Below are 16688 nucleotides of genomic sequence, written 5' to 3'. Positions count from 1 at the left end.
AATTCCAGTGGCTACTGGGGTGAATGTTTTTGACCAAACTGTCAGAAACAGACTCCATGTGGAAGGCATAATGGCCCAACATTCTGTAGTGGGACTTCTGCTCGCTGCCCAGCACCACAGCACCATGCAGCTCGTTTGGCATTCGCCAGAGAATACCAAAAAAGGGCGGTCCACCATTGGTGGCACGTTCCATTCACAAGTCAGAGTGGGTTCACACTGAGCACATGTAACAGACGTGAAAGAGTCTGGAGATGCTATGGTGTATGTTATGCTGCTTGGAACATCATCCAGCATGACTGGTTGGGCAGTGGGTCAGGGATGTTCTGGGAAAACATCCTTGGAGGGTCGCACAAACCCCATGTGACAGTTAATGGTACCCTGACTGCTGTTAGGTACCGTGATTGTCAGTCCTTATGCTGGTACAGTGGGCCCTGGGTTTCTCCTGGTACAGGACAATGCCTTGCCTCATGTGGCCCGAGTGTGTAGCCAGTTCATGGATGACGAAGGCAATAATGTCATTGACTGGCCCTGACATTCTCGAGACCTGAATCCGATTGAGAACCTCTGGGACATTATGAACCATTGTATCCGGCGCAGCCAAGTAACACCAGAGACTTTCCAGGAGCTCACTGATGCCCTGATCGAGCCGTACTATCACGAGCATTCCCAGATGTTTTCGGGAGTGCATACAGGCATGTGTGGGTCATACACACTACTAAGACACATACATTATGAGATCACATGGTGAAATTCACACAAATTGTATCTGCCTGTGATTTTAATGTTTTACTTTGATTTTCAGGGGGGGTTTGGAATCCAGCCCTCAATTGGTTCATGATTTTGGTTTCCATTGACCGTTGATACGTTATTTTGTTCTCAATGAATTGTAGAATTTACATAAGCAAAGATTTTCAACATAAATCTTTTGTTCATCGAGATCAGATGTGTGATTTAAGTGATCCCTTAAATTTTTTGAGCAATGTATGTAAGTGTGGGTTCACCAAAATGCTCATTGTACAATAATATAGAAATAATGATTGTCTCTGCTTTAATATTAATTAGGCAAATGGATTTCACCACTGTCATAAAGTATGAAAATGTTCAGATGGACAGTTGCATGTTAACAGAGAAGCCTAAGCCCAGTGTCAACAATGACGAGCAAGATCTGCCACCAACTCCATTACCAGCTGGACCTGTAACAGAAATAAAACCTCAAATAACCACTTTGGTACAGAGGTCACATGTCACAAAAGTAAGCAATGGACTATGTTTCAGATTAAATAGACTGGTTTATTTATATCAATAAATATATAATAAATCCAGAATTTACAGGTTACCATTACATAATGTGATACGTTACATAACAGTGATACGAAGATGTTTGCTTTGTTTGTAAATATAGTATTTAGTTATTGCAAATATAGTTCCGTTTAGTAAAACATGAGTTATGTAAATCAGTTTTAGAATCAACTTTTAAGGATTTAACCAAAAATTTATGTTAAAATTTTGCAACAGTAGTTCAGGATCTAACTTCCTATGATTTACACGGAGAACCTGCCATGTTGTCCAGATTACTTTAGAATGTTTTGTAGCTGTATAACATTAGGTTATTATTACTATTAATGTTTTGTATTTCTTGTTAATATAGCCAATACAGTGTTCACAGGATGTACTACCAGCTTATGTTCCAGATGCCCACCAGTTTGGTCTTACCAGAGGAAGCCATATCATTTTGCCATTTGATCAATCAACTATCAGAAGAAGGTCGGTACAATGGAATATACTGTATTATGTCATTAGTAACAAGTAATTACATGTAATGTAACACATTAACAATTAACAGTTCTGTTGATAACAGAAGCAAAGTTGTACGTACCATAAATGCAGCCACTGTGGCTTCTGTTGGGCCCGTACAGAGGAGGGCCAAGCTTAGGATACGCTTCCTTCTGGGTGGTGTTAAGCTGCCAGGACTGGCTCCACAGTTGCCACAAATAAACGTAAGATTATTTTTTTTTACAGGGGACAGGAATGGTGTGGGCGAACAAGCTCTGGTCCCTGTCAAGTTACACTAATTTTTTTAAGAGGTCAAATTTGTATGTAGGCATGTGGACATAAAGATACGTGTTAAGGATTCTTGATGATAATAAAGAAATGGTGCCGTTTAATACATAGATCTGCCAAAGTTTGATTTGTTCTGACTAGATAATATCTCACATAACGTATGAATAGTTTTGGAATAAAATCAAGGTCAATTTCACTTTTCTTGCAGACTGTCTGTTCAGCTGTCTCTGAGGACATTTGCCACCAGTGGTCTCATCTACTACATGGCTCACCAAAACCAGGTTGACTATGCTGCTCTTCAGCTTCACGAAGGGAGACTGAATTTCTTATTCGATATGGGAAAAGGACGTACTGAGACAATCCATTCTGCTGTTATCAATGATGGGAAATGGCACACAGTATGTAAAAATAAAACTGAATATGTTGTATGCCTGAGGTATTAATGCCTGAACATTAATAGGTCTTACTAGATAATTTGTGCTCATCTATTTCAAAATTTAGTTTCTACAACTGTGGTTTCCTTTAAACTGTTGCTATTAAAGTTAATGGGTAGTTTATATTGCATTAAGTAGTGGCACTTATGTTTGGTTCATCTCATTACCTCATTGCTAGATTTGTAGATCAATACAATATCACCCGCATGAGCAAAACCGCTGTGTTTAAAGGGAAATAAAAAAGATATTTGAGTATCAAGCAGTAACAGCATAATAATAAAAAAAATAATGAAAAGATGTATGTATATAGTTGCAAGGCAAATTGTGTTTGCCTTTGGGTTAACAGCTTGATTTTGAAGGAAGGTTTAGGAGCATAGGAAAATAGCCAAGAGAAGGTGTAAACTGTAAGTAACAGTACAGAACTGTAGTGTTTATCTAGAGAGCTGTATTTCTGCTGAATAAACTGGAGCAATTGTGCCATGTACAGTATATTTTTATTGTAATGAGATATAATGTATCATTTACATTTAACCAAATTAGCACATTTGCATTGAAAGTAAGCAGCCAATCAGCAGTCAGTAAGTACCTGGTGTACATATTTAGTATCTAAGCAGATCTTTTTTTATATATATCTGACTATTTTCTTTAAAAAAATAAACATTTTCTCCAGGATACTTCAATTTTCTGTGATCTCATTTTTGCATAGATAACAACTGAATACATTAAAAGAAAAAGTACCATTACTGTTGATGGTCAGGAATCTGCTTCAGTCAGCAATCCTGGGGAGAGCAACACTCTGGATGTGGAAGGGAAACTGTACCTGGGCGGACTGCCACCAAGTTACACAGCTAAGAACATTGGAAATGTAAGGAAGGCTTTTCGTCATTATTTCTGATCATTTATGATAGAAGGGGTTCCCTGTATCACCACTGGGGGACTACAGAGCCCTAATTGAAATCTAAGGACAAGAATTTACATTGCAGTATCCCTAATAATGGTAGATAATACTGGTTCTTATATCTAAAATGTCATTACTTTTGATTTAACCAAATTTGTATTACCATTTGTTCTCATAAATACATTAAACCACTAACTTGTTCCAAATCCTAGTCATGACAATACTTTATTGTACCATCTTCCATTCTTATTTCATAAATTACTGAGATAATGAAACAAACAGAGTTTATCCTCTCTTAGGTGACACACAGCATCCCAGCATGCATTAGCAATGTCACCATTAATAGCAAACAACCGGATAAGAATGGAGCCATTTCCATACATGCAGTCAATAAATGTTATGCTTCTGCGCAACCGGGGACTTACTTTGATGGATCTGGTTTTGCTGCTTTAGGTAATTATTACTTAAATCTATTGACTGTTAGATTAATGTGTAAAAGTGTGGATATGTAACATTGCTCTGGTTACAGCAGTGCATCCCAAACTGTTAGGCAGGCATCACTGTTGAGGCGTCCTCAAATAGACAAAGAAGCGCAGCTGGGGAGCCAGTTTTCACAGAAGCGATCATATGTTACACAAGCCTTTCTCTGGCTGCCGCAATGTAATAGACTCCTTTTGTGCTTATGCTAATATTATGCTGGGTTTAAGAGATGAGAAAAATAAATTGAGATAAACGAAAGAATTTGGCATAGATTTTGACCAGGATAAGGCTGCACTATGTTCTGGCTGGTGAGCCCCGATAGAGAAAGCTTCAGAAGACCTGGGGTACAGTATATATATATATATATATATATATATATAGACTCAAATGAAAGGGGGTGCAAGCCTTACGGAGCTGACCACTGTCCCTCTGGACAAAAAGCAGTAAATAGGCAGCACTCACAAAGGCTTATAGTGAAAAAAGAGGGTGCTTTATTGACCCCAAAAGTGCGACGTTTTGGCTCACACAACCTGAGCCTTCCTCAAGCTTTTTCACTATAAGCCTGTGTGAGTGCTGCCTATTTACTGTTATATATATATATATATATATATATATATATATATATATATATAAACGAAAGAAATCCCACAGCACTCCGATGGTTCCAAAAAGTATGTGATCTATTCAGTCGACAGCTGCAATGTTTCCGTCCTGCTATAGGACCTTTTTCATGCATGCTTGAAAAAGGTCCTATAGCAGGATGGAAACGTTGCAGCTGTGACTGAATAAGTCACATACTTTTTGGAACCATCGGAGTGCTGTGGGATTTCTTTCGTTTATGTTTTATAATCCACAAATCTGGATTACCTGCTTGCACCCATTACCGTGTTGGAATCTGTCGCAGAGTGAGTGAGAGATAGCTGCAGAACCAGACACACCCGCTAATATAGACCAGCTGTTGTGTCTGTGTAAACAATGGCCCCACTAATCTAACATTGATAGCCTAACCTAAGGATAGCCAATTAAAGTTTAAGGGCCCTTTTACACTGGCCATTTATCGGGCAAAGGAGCATTCACAGAACAGGGCAACGCTCGTTGATCGGCTGATTGTATTGTTTTAAATGCTGAAAATATTATCGTTGTCGGCAGCACATCACCCTGTGTAAACAGGGAGATGTGCTGCCGACATGACAGAAATGCATGGGTGCAAGCGATTGTAGTAACGAGCAGTCGTCTCCATTCTAGCTCCTTGTAAAAGGAGCAAACAACAACGATCAACGAGCTGTCTCGTTGATCAGCGCTTTTTTACATGGCTCACGTCCGGCCGTGTAAGAGGACCTTAAGTCCCACAAAACTTCTTTAAAACATTACAAGTAAGGCAATTCCTGGTTTTCTACCAGCACAGAATGATAGCGTTTGCATTGATAAGGGAGTCAGTAAGGCATCAACTGACACATTTTTACTTGTTCCACATGGAATTACAACCAACAAGTAATAATGTTATTTAATCTGTCAAAAATTCTGCATTTGTTCAATTTAACATCTTCATGACCATTTTCCACCCTTAAGTGTGCAGAGACCTTAGGCCTCATGCACACAACCGTAGCTGTGTCCACGGCCGTGATTTTCGGGTCGGCCGGCAGCTGGGTGTCACCTGCTGCCGCCCGCAAAACGCGGACCGTGCACATGGCCACGTCCATTATTTCCGCGCTCCTGGGCTATCTACAGACCGTGGAAACCACGGTCGTGTGCATGGCCCCATAGGAATGAATGGGGCCGCAATTCAAACATGGATTTTCGGGGGAAGTGCGGTCGCAAAAGCACGTTCGTGTGCATGGGGCCTTACTCACATGAACTATATTAAACAGTGTATATTAAACTATACACTCCGCTGCCGGCCGACCCGGAAATTACGGCCGTGCACATGGCCTTAGGTTTAATATAGTTCATGTGAGTAAGGCCCCATGCACACGAACGTGCTTTTGCGGCCGCACTTCCCCCGAAAATCCATGGTTGAATTGCGGCCCCATTTATTCCTATGGGGCCATGCACACGACCGTGGTTTCCACGGTCTGTGTATGGCCCAGGAGCCGCAGAAAGAATGGACATGTCTTATTACGACCGTGTTCTGCGGTCCAGGCTCATAGGAAATAATGGATGCGGCCATGTGCACGGCCCGCAATTTACGGGCGGCTCGCGGGTGACACTACAAGGCCGGCCGACCCGAAAATCACGGCCGTGCACATGGCTACGGTCGTGTGCATGAGGCCTAAGACTTATTAAAGTGCATGTGTATCTCTTTATATGGTAGATCATGATATAAATGTCTTTTATTGCACTTTTTGTATAGTGAAAGAAGGTTACAAAGTGAGATCAGATGTGGACATATCACTAGAATTCCGTACTACTTCACTGAATGGAGTTCTTCTGGGAATCAGTAGTGCTAAGGTTGATGCAATTGGTCTGGAAATTGTAAATGGCAGGGTAAGTGCACATCTTCTTTATACTTTAATTTAAAAATGATTGTAATATTTTCTACTTATATGTATGGTGGAAGCAAAAACATAAAGAACGAGTAGCGGTTCCTTAAAGATGTTGTCAATGATCAGAAAAACAGTGCTACACCTGTCTACAGATTATGTGTGGTATTGCAGCTCTGCAATACTAAACACAACTCACGGACAAGTGCGGCGCTGGTTTTGGAAGAAAGCAGCCATGTTTTTCTGATCATGGACAACCCCTTTAAGATCATTGGTGATGATTTATTCTACTTAATGAAATCTCAGATTCTTCCATCATTTACCTTGTCCCAACATATTGTATAAATGTTTTTGTTTTTTTCACTATACACTTTTTTTTTTAAATCAGACAAGTTTTTATTGAAAATACAACATGAATTATACATCCTTTTCATTTCTGATACAGTACAAAGAAATCAGCCCACAGGAGAAAAAGCAAAGTAACAGCATAACATCTTGTGCTTAGAACAAAATTCCTGTAATTTACATTACACTTTGCATTTCATCGTCATTAGTTGTATCAGTACATACATCCCTTTCCCCATCCCCAACACCCGAACTCCCCCCCTTCGCAGTACCTTCTCTATTCCTTGACTCGCCAAGTCTCTCCACCTCTTCCCTCCTTCCTGTATGCCAGCCCGTGATCCCACCATACCTTAAACATATATATGCGCCAGTCCACCTTTAAATCTCATCTAATGTGCCGCATTACTATAGGTGTTCACCCATTTACTCCATTGTTTCTCATATTTATAAATTGCCCCTCTCTTTAGATATATTCGGTGTTCCAGTGAGACCGTGTGATTAACATATCCAACTAGCTCAGCCACCTCCGGAGGGTCCGCCTGCAGCCAATATTTTGCAATTAATTTCCTAGCATGGTACAGAACCTTTATTATAGCCAGTAATTCTACCCCATCTCCTCCTTCCTCCCCCATACAACCCAGTAAAAAGATCTTAGGTTCCAGTGGGAAATCTCTACCATATACTCTAGCTACCATTCCCTTCACTGCTTTCCAATATACATTCAGCCTCGGGCAACTCCAAAACATATGTTTTATATCTGCTCCATCAAACATACATCTGGGACACTCTTTTGTTGTTCTAATTCGCATTTGCCACATCACCTTAGGTGTCCTATACACCCTATGCAGCAAAAAGAGTTGCGACCTCCTGTGTGCTACACTAATAGAGATTATTTTGGGCGATCCGATTAATTCCTCCCATTCTTCATCCGCTATCGTCCCTACATCCTCTTCCCATTTACGTCTAGTCTCCAACAACGGATCTCCTAAGAATTTGGTAAGTAGCATACTATATAACACCGAAATAAGCCCCTTAGTGTCCTGGGCCTCCAGCACCCGTTCCACCCCTCCCATAGTGGAGCAACTCAAATCCATCACCCTCTCTTGTGTTTGCATCGCATGCCTGAGCTGAAGATATTGGTAGAACCGTCTATGTGAGAGTCCAAACTCTTCCTGTAGCTGCGCAAAAAGCTTAAGTGTACCTCCTTCATATACCTGGTGCACATATCTGATCCCTGCTTGTTCCCAACCTTGAAATCCTTCCAAAATATTAAACTCCCATAGATATGGATTATCCCATAGAGGCGTATAGTTAGAGCATCCTGTAATCCCCAATATCTTCTTACTTTCCCACCAAACTTTATGTAATAATAGCAGAGTCGGTTTCCCTCTCGCCTCTCTCCGTAATTTATGCGACTCCATGGCCTCTAATAAATTCGTTCTTTGACCAAGATAGTATACCAGTTTCCCACTAGAGTTCCACTCCTCCCTATTCTTCCATCCTTTAAAGTGTTGTATTTGGGCTGCTAGATAGTATATCCACGCATTTGGAATAGCTAACCCCCCCTGTTCTGCTGGTAATTGTAGCTTTTCCATTTTTATCCTGGGGACCCCCCTTTTCCACACTAAGTCTCTAAACAAATTATGTATTCTCCTGAACCAGTGTTTAGGCAACCACACTGGGGCATTGTGCATAATATAGAGAACCTGGGGCATCAGAATCATTTTGATGAGATTTGCTCGTCCCAGTGCTGACAGCGGCAACCCAAGCCAGACTTTGGTCCTATCTGTTAATTTATTCATTAATGGTATCACATTCAACTCGATAAAGTCCTGCACCCTTGCTGATACCGTAATCCCTAGATATTTAAATTTCCGTACACACGGCACTTCAGTTCCTCCAATCATCAATGGTGTATTCACTGGCTGAAGTGGTAACAACGCCGACTTACTCCAATTAATTTTTAACCCCGAGAACCTTCCAAACCTCTCCAATATCGTCATTATCACTGGCAGTGAATGATCGATTTCCCCCAAGAACAGCAGTATATCGTCCGCGTACAGTGCTATACGCTCCTCCAACTCTCCACAACGAAACCCTTCTATCCCCGGATGTTGTCTTACCATATTTGCTAGTGGATCAATCGCTAGTGCAAACAGTAACGGAGAAAGTGGGCACCCCTGTCTCGTCCCCCTCTCTAACCTAAAAGAGTCCGACATCCTTCCATTTGCTCTGATCCGGGCCACCGGTTCCTTATACAATAATTGTACCCATTTAATAAAATTCCGTCCAAAGCCAATCCGCTCCAGTACAGCCCATAAGTAACCCCATTCCACACTATCAAACGCCTTGGCGGCATCTAACGACAACACTGCTCTACACCTCATATCCGGAGCATCTGTCTGCAAATTTAAGAAAAGTCTACGTAAGTTGACTGCTGTAGAACGTGCTGGCATAAATCCCGACTGATCCATCCCTACTATTGTAGTCACTACCCGCGACAACCTATTAGCTAGTACTTTAGCTAAGATTTTTATGTCTGTGGTCAACAGAGATATCGGTCTGTAAGAGTCAGGTTGCGTCCGATCTTTCCCATCTTTAGGAATCACAACTATAGCAGCTTCATACATTGTCTGCGGTAATCGCCCTCTGGCGAAACCATCCTGGAACACCTCCAGTAACTCTGGCAGAACCGTCTCTCCATATGTTTTATACAGTTCAGTGGGTATACCATCTACCCCTGGGGCCTTTTCATTCGCCATAGAGCTCACCGCTTCCTGTATTTCCTCTAAAGTAATTGATTCCTCCAACCCCTCCTTCTCTTCCTCTCCCAAAGTAACCCATGTCATTTCTGCCAGATATTCTGACAGAAGATCCTCCGGATAGTCCACGTTAGTGCGATATAGTTCCTTATAAAATGATGTCAACACACCTAATATATCTCCTGTTTCCTCCACCAGAGCCCCACTTGCTGTCCTTAACTGATGTATGAACGCACTCTCCCGCGCCGGCCGTGCGATATTTGCTAACAATCTGCCCGTCATCTCGCCCTCCTCATAGTATTTTTGTTGCAAAAACAATCTTTTATTAGCTGCCTGCTCCATCTGATGTTCCCTAAGCAATTTTTGAGCCGCCTTCCATTGAGCTAAAGTTTCCGCATTGTTATTGGTAACGTGGCTCACCTCTGTTATTGTCACCCGATCCGTCAAATGTTGACCCATTTGCCTTGTCTTATTTTTTATGTGGGTAATCTCCCTTATATACACCCCCCTTATATTCGCCTTCATAGCATCCCACAGAATATCTGTAGGAACCGTACCCTTATTAAATTCGAAGTATTCCCTCAAGCTCATAGTTATGGTCTCCTCCCCCACCAGGCGTATCCAAAATGGGTTGAGCCTCCAGTGCATTCTCAGCCCCCCCGTCTGTAAACCTGTTCGGAGCTTTAGCAACATTGGAGAATGATCAGACAGCGATCGTGGCAAATATTCCACCCCCTCCACACATTCCATCCCTATTCCATTATTAAACATTAGGTCTATTCGGGACAGTGATCCATATGTAGATGATACACACGAGTATTGCGTAGTAGATGGCCACTTTGCCCGCCAAATATCCGTGAGCCCAACTTCCGTCATGTATTTACCAAACCTTGTCAGACAAACATCTCTCCCCCCCCCCCCATTTGGAAATTTATCCCACCCTCTATCCATTATGTTATTAAAATCTCCCATCAATATGGTCGGTATCATAGGCCAGCCAGCTAGTTTCTCCAACACCTCTCTCATTGGTATCACAGAGTACGGGGGAGGCACATACATCACCACAAGTATACATTCCCAATTAAACAGTTTACAATGCACCCCAACATATCTCCCATCCCTATCTTTAAAGGAATCTAAACAGCTAAACGGCACATCTCTATGGACTAGGAGACTAACTCCTCTCGAGTATGTAGAATGAAAAGAATGAAAGCTGTGCCGTATCCATACCCTATGTATCTGTTGCACCGTATCAGCAGTAAGATGAGTTTCCTGTAAGCCTATCACTCCAGCGGCCTTCCCTTTCAAATAATCAAATATAGCCCGCCTTTTAGCTATCTCCCCCATACCTCTCACATTCCAGGACAACAGATTTACCCTACCCCCCATCTGGACATTTCTCGCTTTTGACAGTGGCTATTCCCATTACCTCCAGTGGCTATCTGAGTGTACTGCGTTACAAACTCCCTTTCCCTCCAAAACCTTTCCCCTCCCCCCACCCCAACCCCCCCAACTATCCATAAACATACCCTCCTAAGAGGGCCCGGGCTGGTGAAGAAAACTTCACCTCTACGACCATACAGCTTCCCACTCACTTTGTAAAGACACATTCTTTTTCCCCCTACAATGTTAACCTCAAAACCAAGAGCTTCCCGCTACCTCCTCCTCAATAAACAATTAGTATTTTTAAATGACTCCAACATCTCAGTCTGCCCTTGAACTGACAGTGCTTTCCTCACCTCCAACTATCAATGACACATGAACTGCAGCTTAACCTTAGACCAACATAAAACTGCATAAAAAACAAGGCCTTATGCCCTCATGTAACTCATCTTCCTCCTTTCATAGCAGAGTCCCTTCTTTAACCATCCGCCTGTTGATCACGCCGCCGCTTCTTCTCGATCATGCCTCAGTCGATCATCATGACTGTCCAGCCATCTGAGTGCATCTTTCGGATTTTCAAAGAATTGCACGGATCCCAATGCCGCCACCCGAAGCTTTGCAGGATACAGCATAGAATATGGAACCCGATGATTCCTCAGCCGCCTTTTTATGTCCAAAAATTGCATCCTCCGCTTCTGGACTTCTGCAGAGAAATCCGGATAAAAAGACACCTTCACACCGTTCACCCGAATATCTTGTCTCTCCCGGGCCTGTCGAAGAATTATGTCCCTATCTTTATAATGGAGCAGCTTTACCAGAACAGGTCGCGGTGGCCGCCCAGGTGGACCAGGACGCGTGGGTACTCTATGGGCTCTTTCCACTGCAAATAATGGTGTCAGTGACTCTTTTCCAAAAACCTCCAATAGCCATTTTTCAAAAAAGGAATCCGGATTAGACCCTTCCACTTTTTCAGGGATTCCCACCATCCTCACATTATTTCGTCTTAAACGATTCTCCAAATCATCAGCTTTAGATAAGAGGTACTTTACATCCTCCGCCACCGCATTTACATCCCGTCTCATGGGCAGCATACCATCTTCTAAGTTGCTGACTCGGCCCTCCACCGCTGTCGTGCGCTCTGCCACCTTCTGCAAATCATGGCGTATAATAGACAGATCCTCCTTAATTCCCCCCACCTGGCAAGTAAGCTTAGCCAGCGTAGTATTACTCAGGCTTACCGCCGAAAAAACATCTGCCAGCGTGGGGCCCGACTTGTCTAAGTTTTGCATGCCTCCATTCAATCCTCCTCCTGAACCGCCTGGAGCATCTCCTCCATTTTCCTCCTCCTCCTCTGACTCCATCTGCGCTCGCAGCGGCTCATATCTCGAGCCTGAGCTGCCAGCCTGCTCCTTCCCTCCATCCGACCTTCCTCCAGCTGCCTCAGGTTTCATAGGGGCCTTCCTGGCAAAGCGTTCCAGCCTGGATGCTGCCGCCCCTCTCACATCCCTGCTCTCTGTATACGAGCACATGTCGGCGCCATCTTGCAGCCCCAGCTCACCGTCCTCTGCCGCCTTAGATTTCCTGGACCGGGTCATAACAGCCTCAATCAGCTCCAAAATTGAACCTGGAGGATCACCGTCTTTTCCCCTGTCACCACAGGTATGTCCGCGTTAGTATAGTGGAGTCTCAGGATGATTTCCAGGGTATCGGCAGCGGGAGCTCTGATTCCTGCTTCCTCTCACATACGCCGCTAGGCCACGCCTTTCACTATACACTTTGATCACATTAACTAGCTATGCTATACAAGTATGTTCTCCTGGGCTCCGAATGATAGAACTCCCACAATCCCGAGAATGGTTCATCCTTGGTCCACAACCCCCATAGCGATGTGGCCTCACATGTGTGGTAACTCTACATTAAAGTGAATAGGAGGTACAGAAACAGCTCAATGAGCATCTTCGGCTGTTATCCATGTCCCAAATTTACTTTATTGAGAAATCACCAGGCACATGCGACCTCTTCACTGGCGACTAATTACCCCTATTCTCAGGATAGGTTGGGTTTCTAGCAGCCAAACCTTAATTGATCACACCATTATGGCATATTCTTTTAATGTGCCATAAAAGTGTATGGTGGGAAAATAATTTTAAATTATATGTTGAGATAAGGTAAGGTACTGTAGGTTAAAAAAATTAGTTACGAAATCAACGTAGAAAACAAAGATAAGATGGGAGATATTGTAAGTCACATTATATTAATAATTAACATTTTTGTTAAACTCAGCAGCAGAGAGCAGTTTTTAGAACTAGTTCTGTGAGAAGCTAATTTCATTCCAAGTATGTTTCATGTGTGACAGGTTTTATTCCATGTAAACAATGGAGCTGGCAGAATAACAGCAGTTTACAAGCCGGAAGACTCCGATTCATTATGTGATGGAAAATGGCATCGGATTCAGGCCAATAAGGTTAAGCACAAAATCATCCTCACTGTGGATGGGAACACGGTACAGGTCGAGAGTCCTCATGTGCAGTCAACCTCTGCCGACACCAACAATCCCGTATACATTGGAGGCTACCCAGGTAAGATCTTTACTAGATAGATTTAATCTGAACAGGAATAATATTGCCAATTTATAAATGAGCCACTAGTCATTTTCTGTCCCTTTAAAGAAATTTTGCAGCATCCAAACTCACTCTTCTATTTTAAAATGTGTTCCCCATTATTGAATGTTGTGCCATATCACTAAGAAATGCATAACATTCTGATAGGTAGTAGTCAGACCCCTAAGATCCCAGTCGATCCTGAGAATGAAGAGAACTGCAAGATAGCTCCATGCTGTGCAGTATCTTCATTCTCAGGATCGGTGGGGGTCCAGGCAGTCAGTCCCTACTTTTTCTATGAAAACCCATTTAAGGACTATGCACACCTTTGAAATTGTTCTTTTTTTGTTTTTTGTTTTTTGTTTTAAATGTTTATCATTGTGATTGTTGCAACTTTCAAAATACTTTTAATTAAAAATTATTTTTACTTTTTGAGATACAGCTGCTTTGGATACTGTATATAGAGCAGCGTATCGTGCACTAAAACCTGAGATTGCCAGGTCCGCGGGACTGACTAAAAGCGGGTCCTGTGTGTCTCTGACATGCAGGATCCACCTGTAATCGATCACATCTAAGTTATGAACTTAGATGTGATCGAAATCAGCTCGATCCGGCGTATCAGAGACACACAGGACCCGCTGACACTGAACCCGTCAAATCCGCATTCCTGACAGATACAGGTTTCAGTGCTAGATACATCTGCTCTCTATACAGTATACAAAGCAGCTGTATCTCAAAAAGTTAAAATAATTTTTAATAAAAAGTAATTAGAAAGTTGAACCAATCACAATGATAAGCATTTTTCTTCAAAAACAAAAAAATACTATTTCAAAGGTGTACGTAGTAAGTTGTGCTGCAGCATTAATAATCACAGCTGCTGTGTTTACAGGGAGTAGCTTTTCTGATGTTCTTTTTAGTCGCATGCTAATTTAGTCTGTGCCCGCCTTGTAATGCTCACATCTGTGAATTAGATCTGGATTTTGCTGCAGCCACACATGAGGAAGAATGACTCACTAGTGACGCTTCTTTTCAGGGCATTAAGTCCGACCACTCACTCTGCTAGGTAGGCATAACACCTCAAGGTCAGCTTCATTAAATGGAACTCCCTTTGCCAGGAGCTGCATTTTAAACAAGGTTAATTTTAGGTTATTTTTTGTGATAAATGTCTACGGTCATAGCTGATGTAAATCTCGTGTTAAAGCGACTGATATTATATATTTATCTGCATATCTATGACTCTTCGGCTAATGGTAGAATTACTGTCTTATATTTACAATCAAACTTATTCAGACATTACATTTTATACTATTTATAGTATATTTTATGTACAGCTTTTTTACTGTAGGGACAGTCTTTAGGAATGCAGTTTCAACTATAAGAATTCCCTCTAACAAAACCTGTAAAGTTTGCATCAACAAATACAAATACATTAGAGAAGTGCAGACATAGCAATTCCCTAATATGTTATTATGTACAGTACTTTATTCTCTGCAGCCATTTTCTTTTCTATAATACAGGCTCAAGGCTTCAAAGAATGTAAATTATTTGTCCTGAGACCATCAGGGAGAATACACTTTGAACTCTTCAATAAGACTAGGAACGGGATGTAACCCTATTAAATGGTCTCAGGGAAACTTTTTTTTGGGGTCAACTGTACCTGTTATCCCTTGAATTACCTATCCCTTGACTGTTTTTTGTGTTTTAGATCATCATATTTGATGTTTTGAGCTAAATTTGTTTCATATCTTATTACATATTGCTTTATACGAAACTCTTCTTGTAGAATTATAATATACTGTCTAACTCTAGTTCTCAGTAGATGTACTGTAATAGTTTATATCGCTCCGTTGATTTAAACAATAACACTAGAGATCCTCTGTAATATGGAGGCTTGGTGTTGCCTAGGCCAGTGTTTCTCAAACTGTGAGGCAGGCTTTACTGGTGAGGTGCATCATGGAAGGCACTTTTGACAGAAGTGAATATACTGTATACTGCACAGGACTTTCTCTATCTGCCACAATTTCTGGTCTACCAACAAAATCTACTCCATTTGTGCTGATTTTAATGTTAACCTGGGTTCAAGAGAACAACGAAAGATAAACTGAGATCATGTTTTAATATTGACATTAACTTTGATAATTGGTAAGGCCTAGGCACCACCATGTTCTGGCTGGTTAGGCCCCAGTATAAAAAGTTTGAGAAGTCCTGGCTTAGGCCATGGTCTGGAGCATAAATCCAAATGACGATTCATTCTTTCTTTTTTTTCTTACTTGCAGCTGACGTGAAGCAGAACTGTCTAACCAGCCAGACTTCATTCCGTGGTTGCATAAAGAACATGAAACTGGTGAAGGGTACACAGACAGAGGCCAATGACTTAAGCAAATCATTCGAGATGCGAGGAGTCTTCCCTCATTCTTGCCCAGGAACAGAATTTTAAACAAAAGATATATTGTTGACCTTAGACCATTCATATACACAAAGGGTATATTATTCATGCAAGCAATGTTATCTCATATGAAATCATATGAGTACGTGTTATGTCAGGCTATGAGATTGGTTACGGAGACAGAGGGTTTGTGCTTGACTGAGATTCTGCAGCCAGATAAAATACTAGCATTATGTGATGTTATCTCACAAGCAAATACTGACATGGGTGCTACAAAGACATTCCATAACCTCAACTTCATATTTCCAACTCAGGAACAATGTCAGAGACAATTTTGTGTAACTAAAATTTGTGTTCAACACAAATACCTCCAGTAGCATATTAATAGAATTAATGAATTTTTTACTTCTGTGTCTGGTCATTTGTTAACTGCTGAATGAGACAGAATTTTTATTTTATTTCAGTTTATCATTGCAAATCTGTCTTTTGTATTTCAATAAAATGTGGCTGATTTGTTTTTATGGTGTGGTGTTTGTATGTTTTTTAAGGTAAAAAATAATTGATTTAGGACTCGTTAATAATATTTTCTTAGTCCCAAAAAGCATGTTTAGAGTATTATAGTAAATTGAAGACAGGAAGGAGGGGGATGCAGCTGCAATTTTTCTCTCTCTATTTATGCGGCTGCATGCTGTAAGCGGGGAGGCGAAGCAGAAGTGTACATATATCTGATTTGCACAGAGAAGTGAGTACAGTAATAGCATCACAGGAAGATCTTGCCAACTCAGCAGACATCGTAAAATAGGAGATTTTCAGAACGATTGATAAAAGACCCAAAAGACGCAGGTTAGACGCACAATTT

At 41.6% G+C, this 16688-nt stretch overlaps 1 protein-coding gene across 2 annotated transcripts in view; it reads left to right on the top strand.

Moving 5' to 3' along the window:
* The window catches only part of LAMA1 (laminin subunit alpha 1), a 166915-nt gene extending 150617 nt beyond the window's left edge, over positions 1 to 16298 (top strand). For both annotated transcript variants that reach the window (XM_075826407.1, XM_075826408.1), the window contains exons 56-63: positions 1063 to 1252; positions 1649 to 1764; positions 2270 to 2459; positions 3202 to 3360; positions 3693 to 3846; positions 6224 to 6357; positions 13200 to 13422; positions 15720 to 16298. In XM_075826407.1, the coding sequence (XP_075682522.1) occupies positions 1063 to 1252; positions 1649 to 1764; positions 2270 to 2459; positions 3202 to 3360; positions 3693 to 3846; positions 6224 to 6357; positions 13200 to 13422; positions 15720 to 15880 (1327 nt within the window). In that variant the 3' untranslated portion in view covers positions 15881 to 16298. The remainder of the gene's footprint in view (positions 1 to 1062; positions 1253 to 1648; positions 1765 to 2269; positions 2460 to 3201; positions 3361 to 3692; positions 3847 to 6223; positions 6358 to 13199; positions 13423 to 15719) is intronic.
* Positions 16299 to 16688: the final 390 nt, after the last annotated feature.

The sequence above is a fragment of the Rhinoderma darwinii genome, chromosome 5, assembly GCF_050947455.1.
Source record: "Rhinoderma darwinii isolate aRhiDar2 chromosome 5, aRhiDar2.hap1, whole genome shotgun sequence".
NCBI lineage: Eukaryota > Metazoa > Chordata > Amphibia > Anura > Rhinodermatidae > Rhinoderma > Rhinoderma darwinii.
Note: the sequence above shows the minus strand (reverse complement) of the source record. Positions and strands in the feature narration are given on the sequence as shown.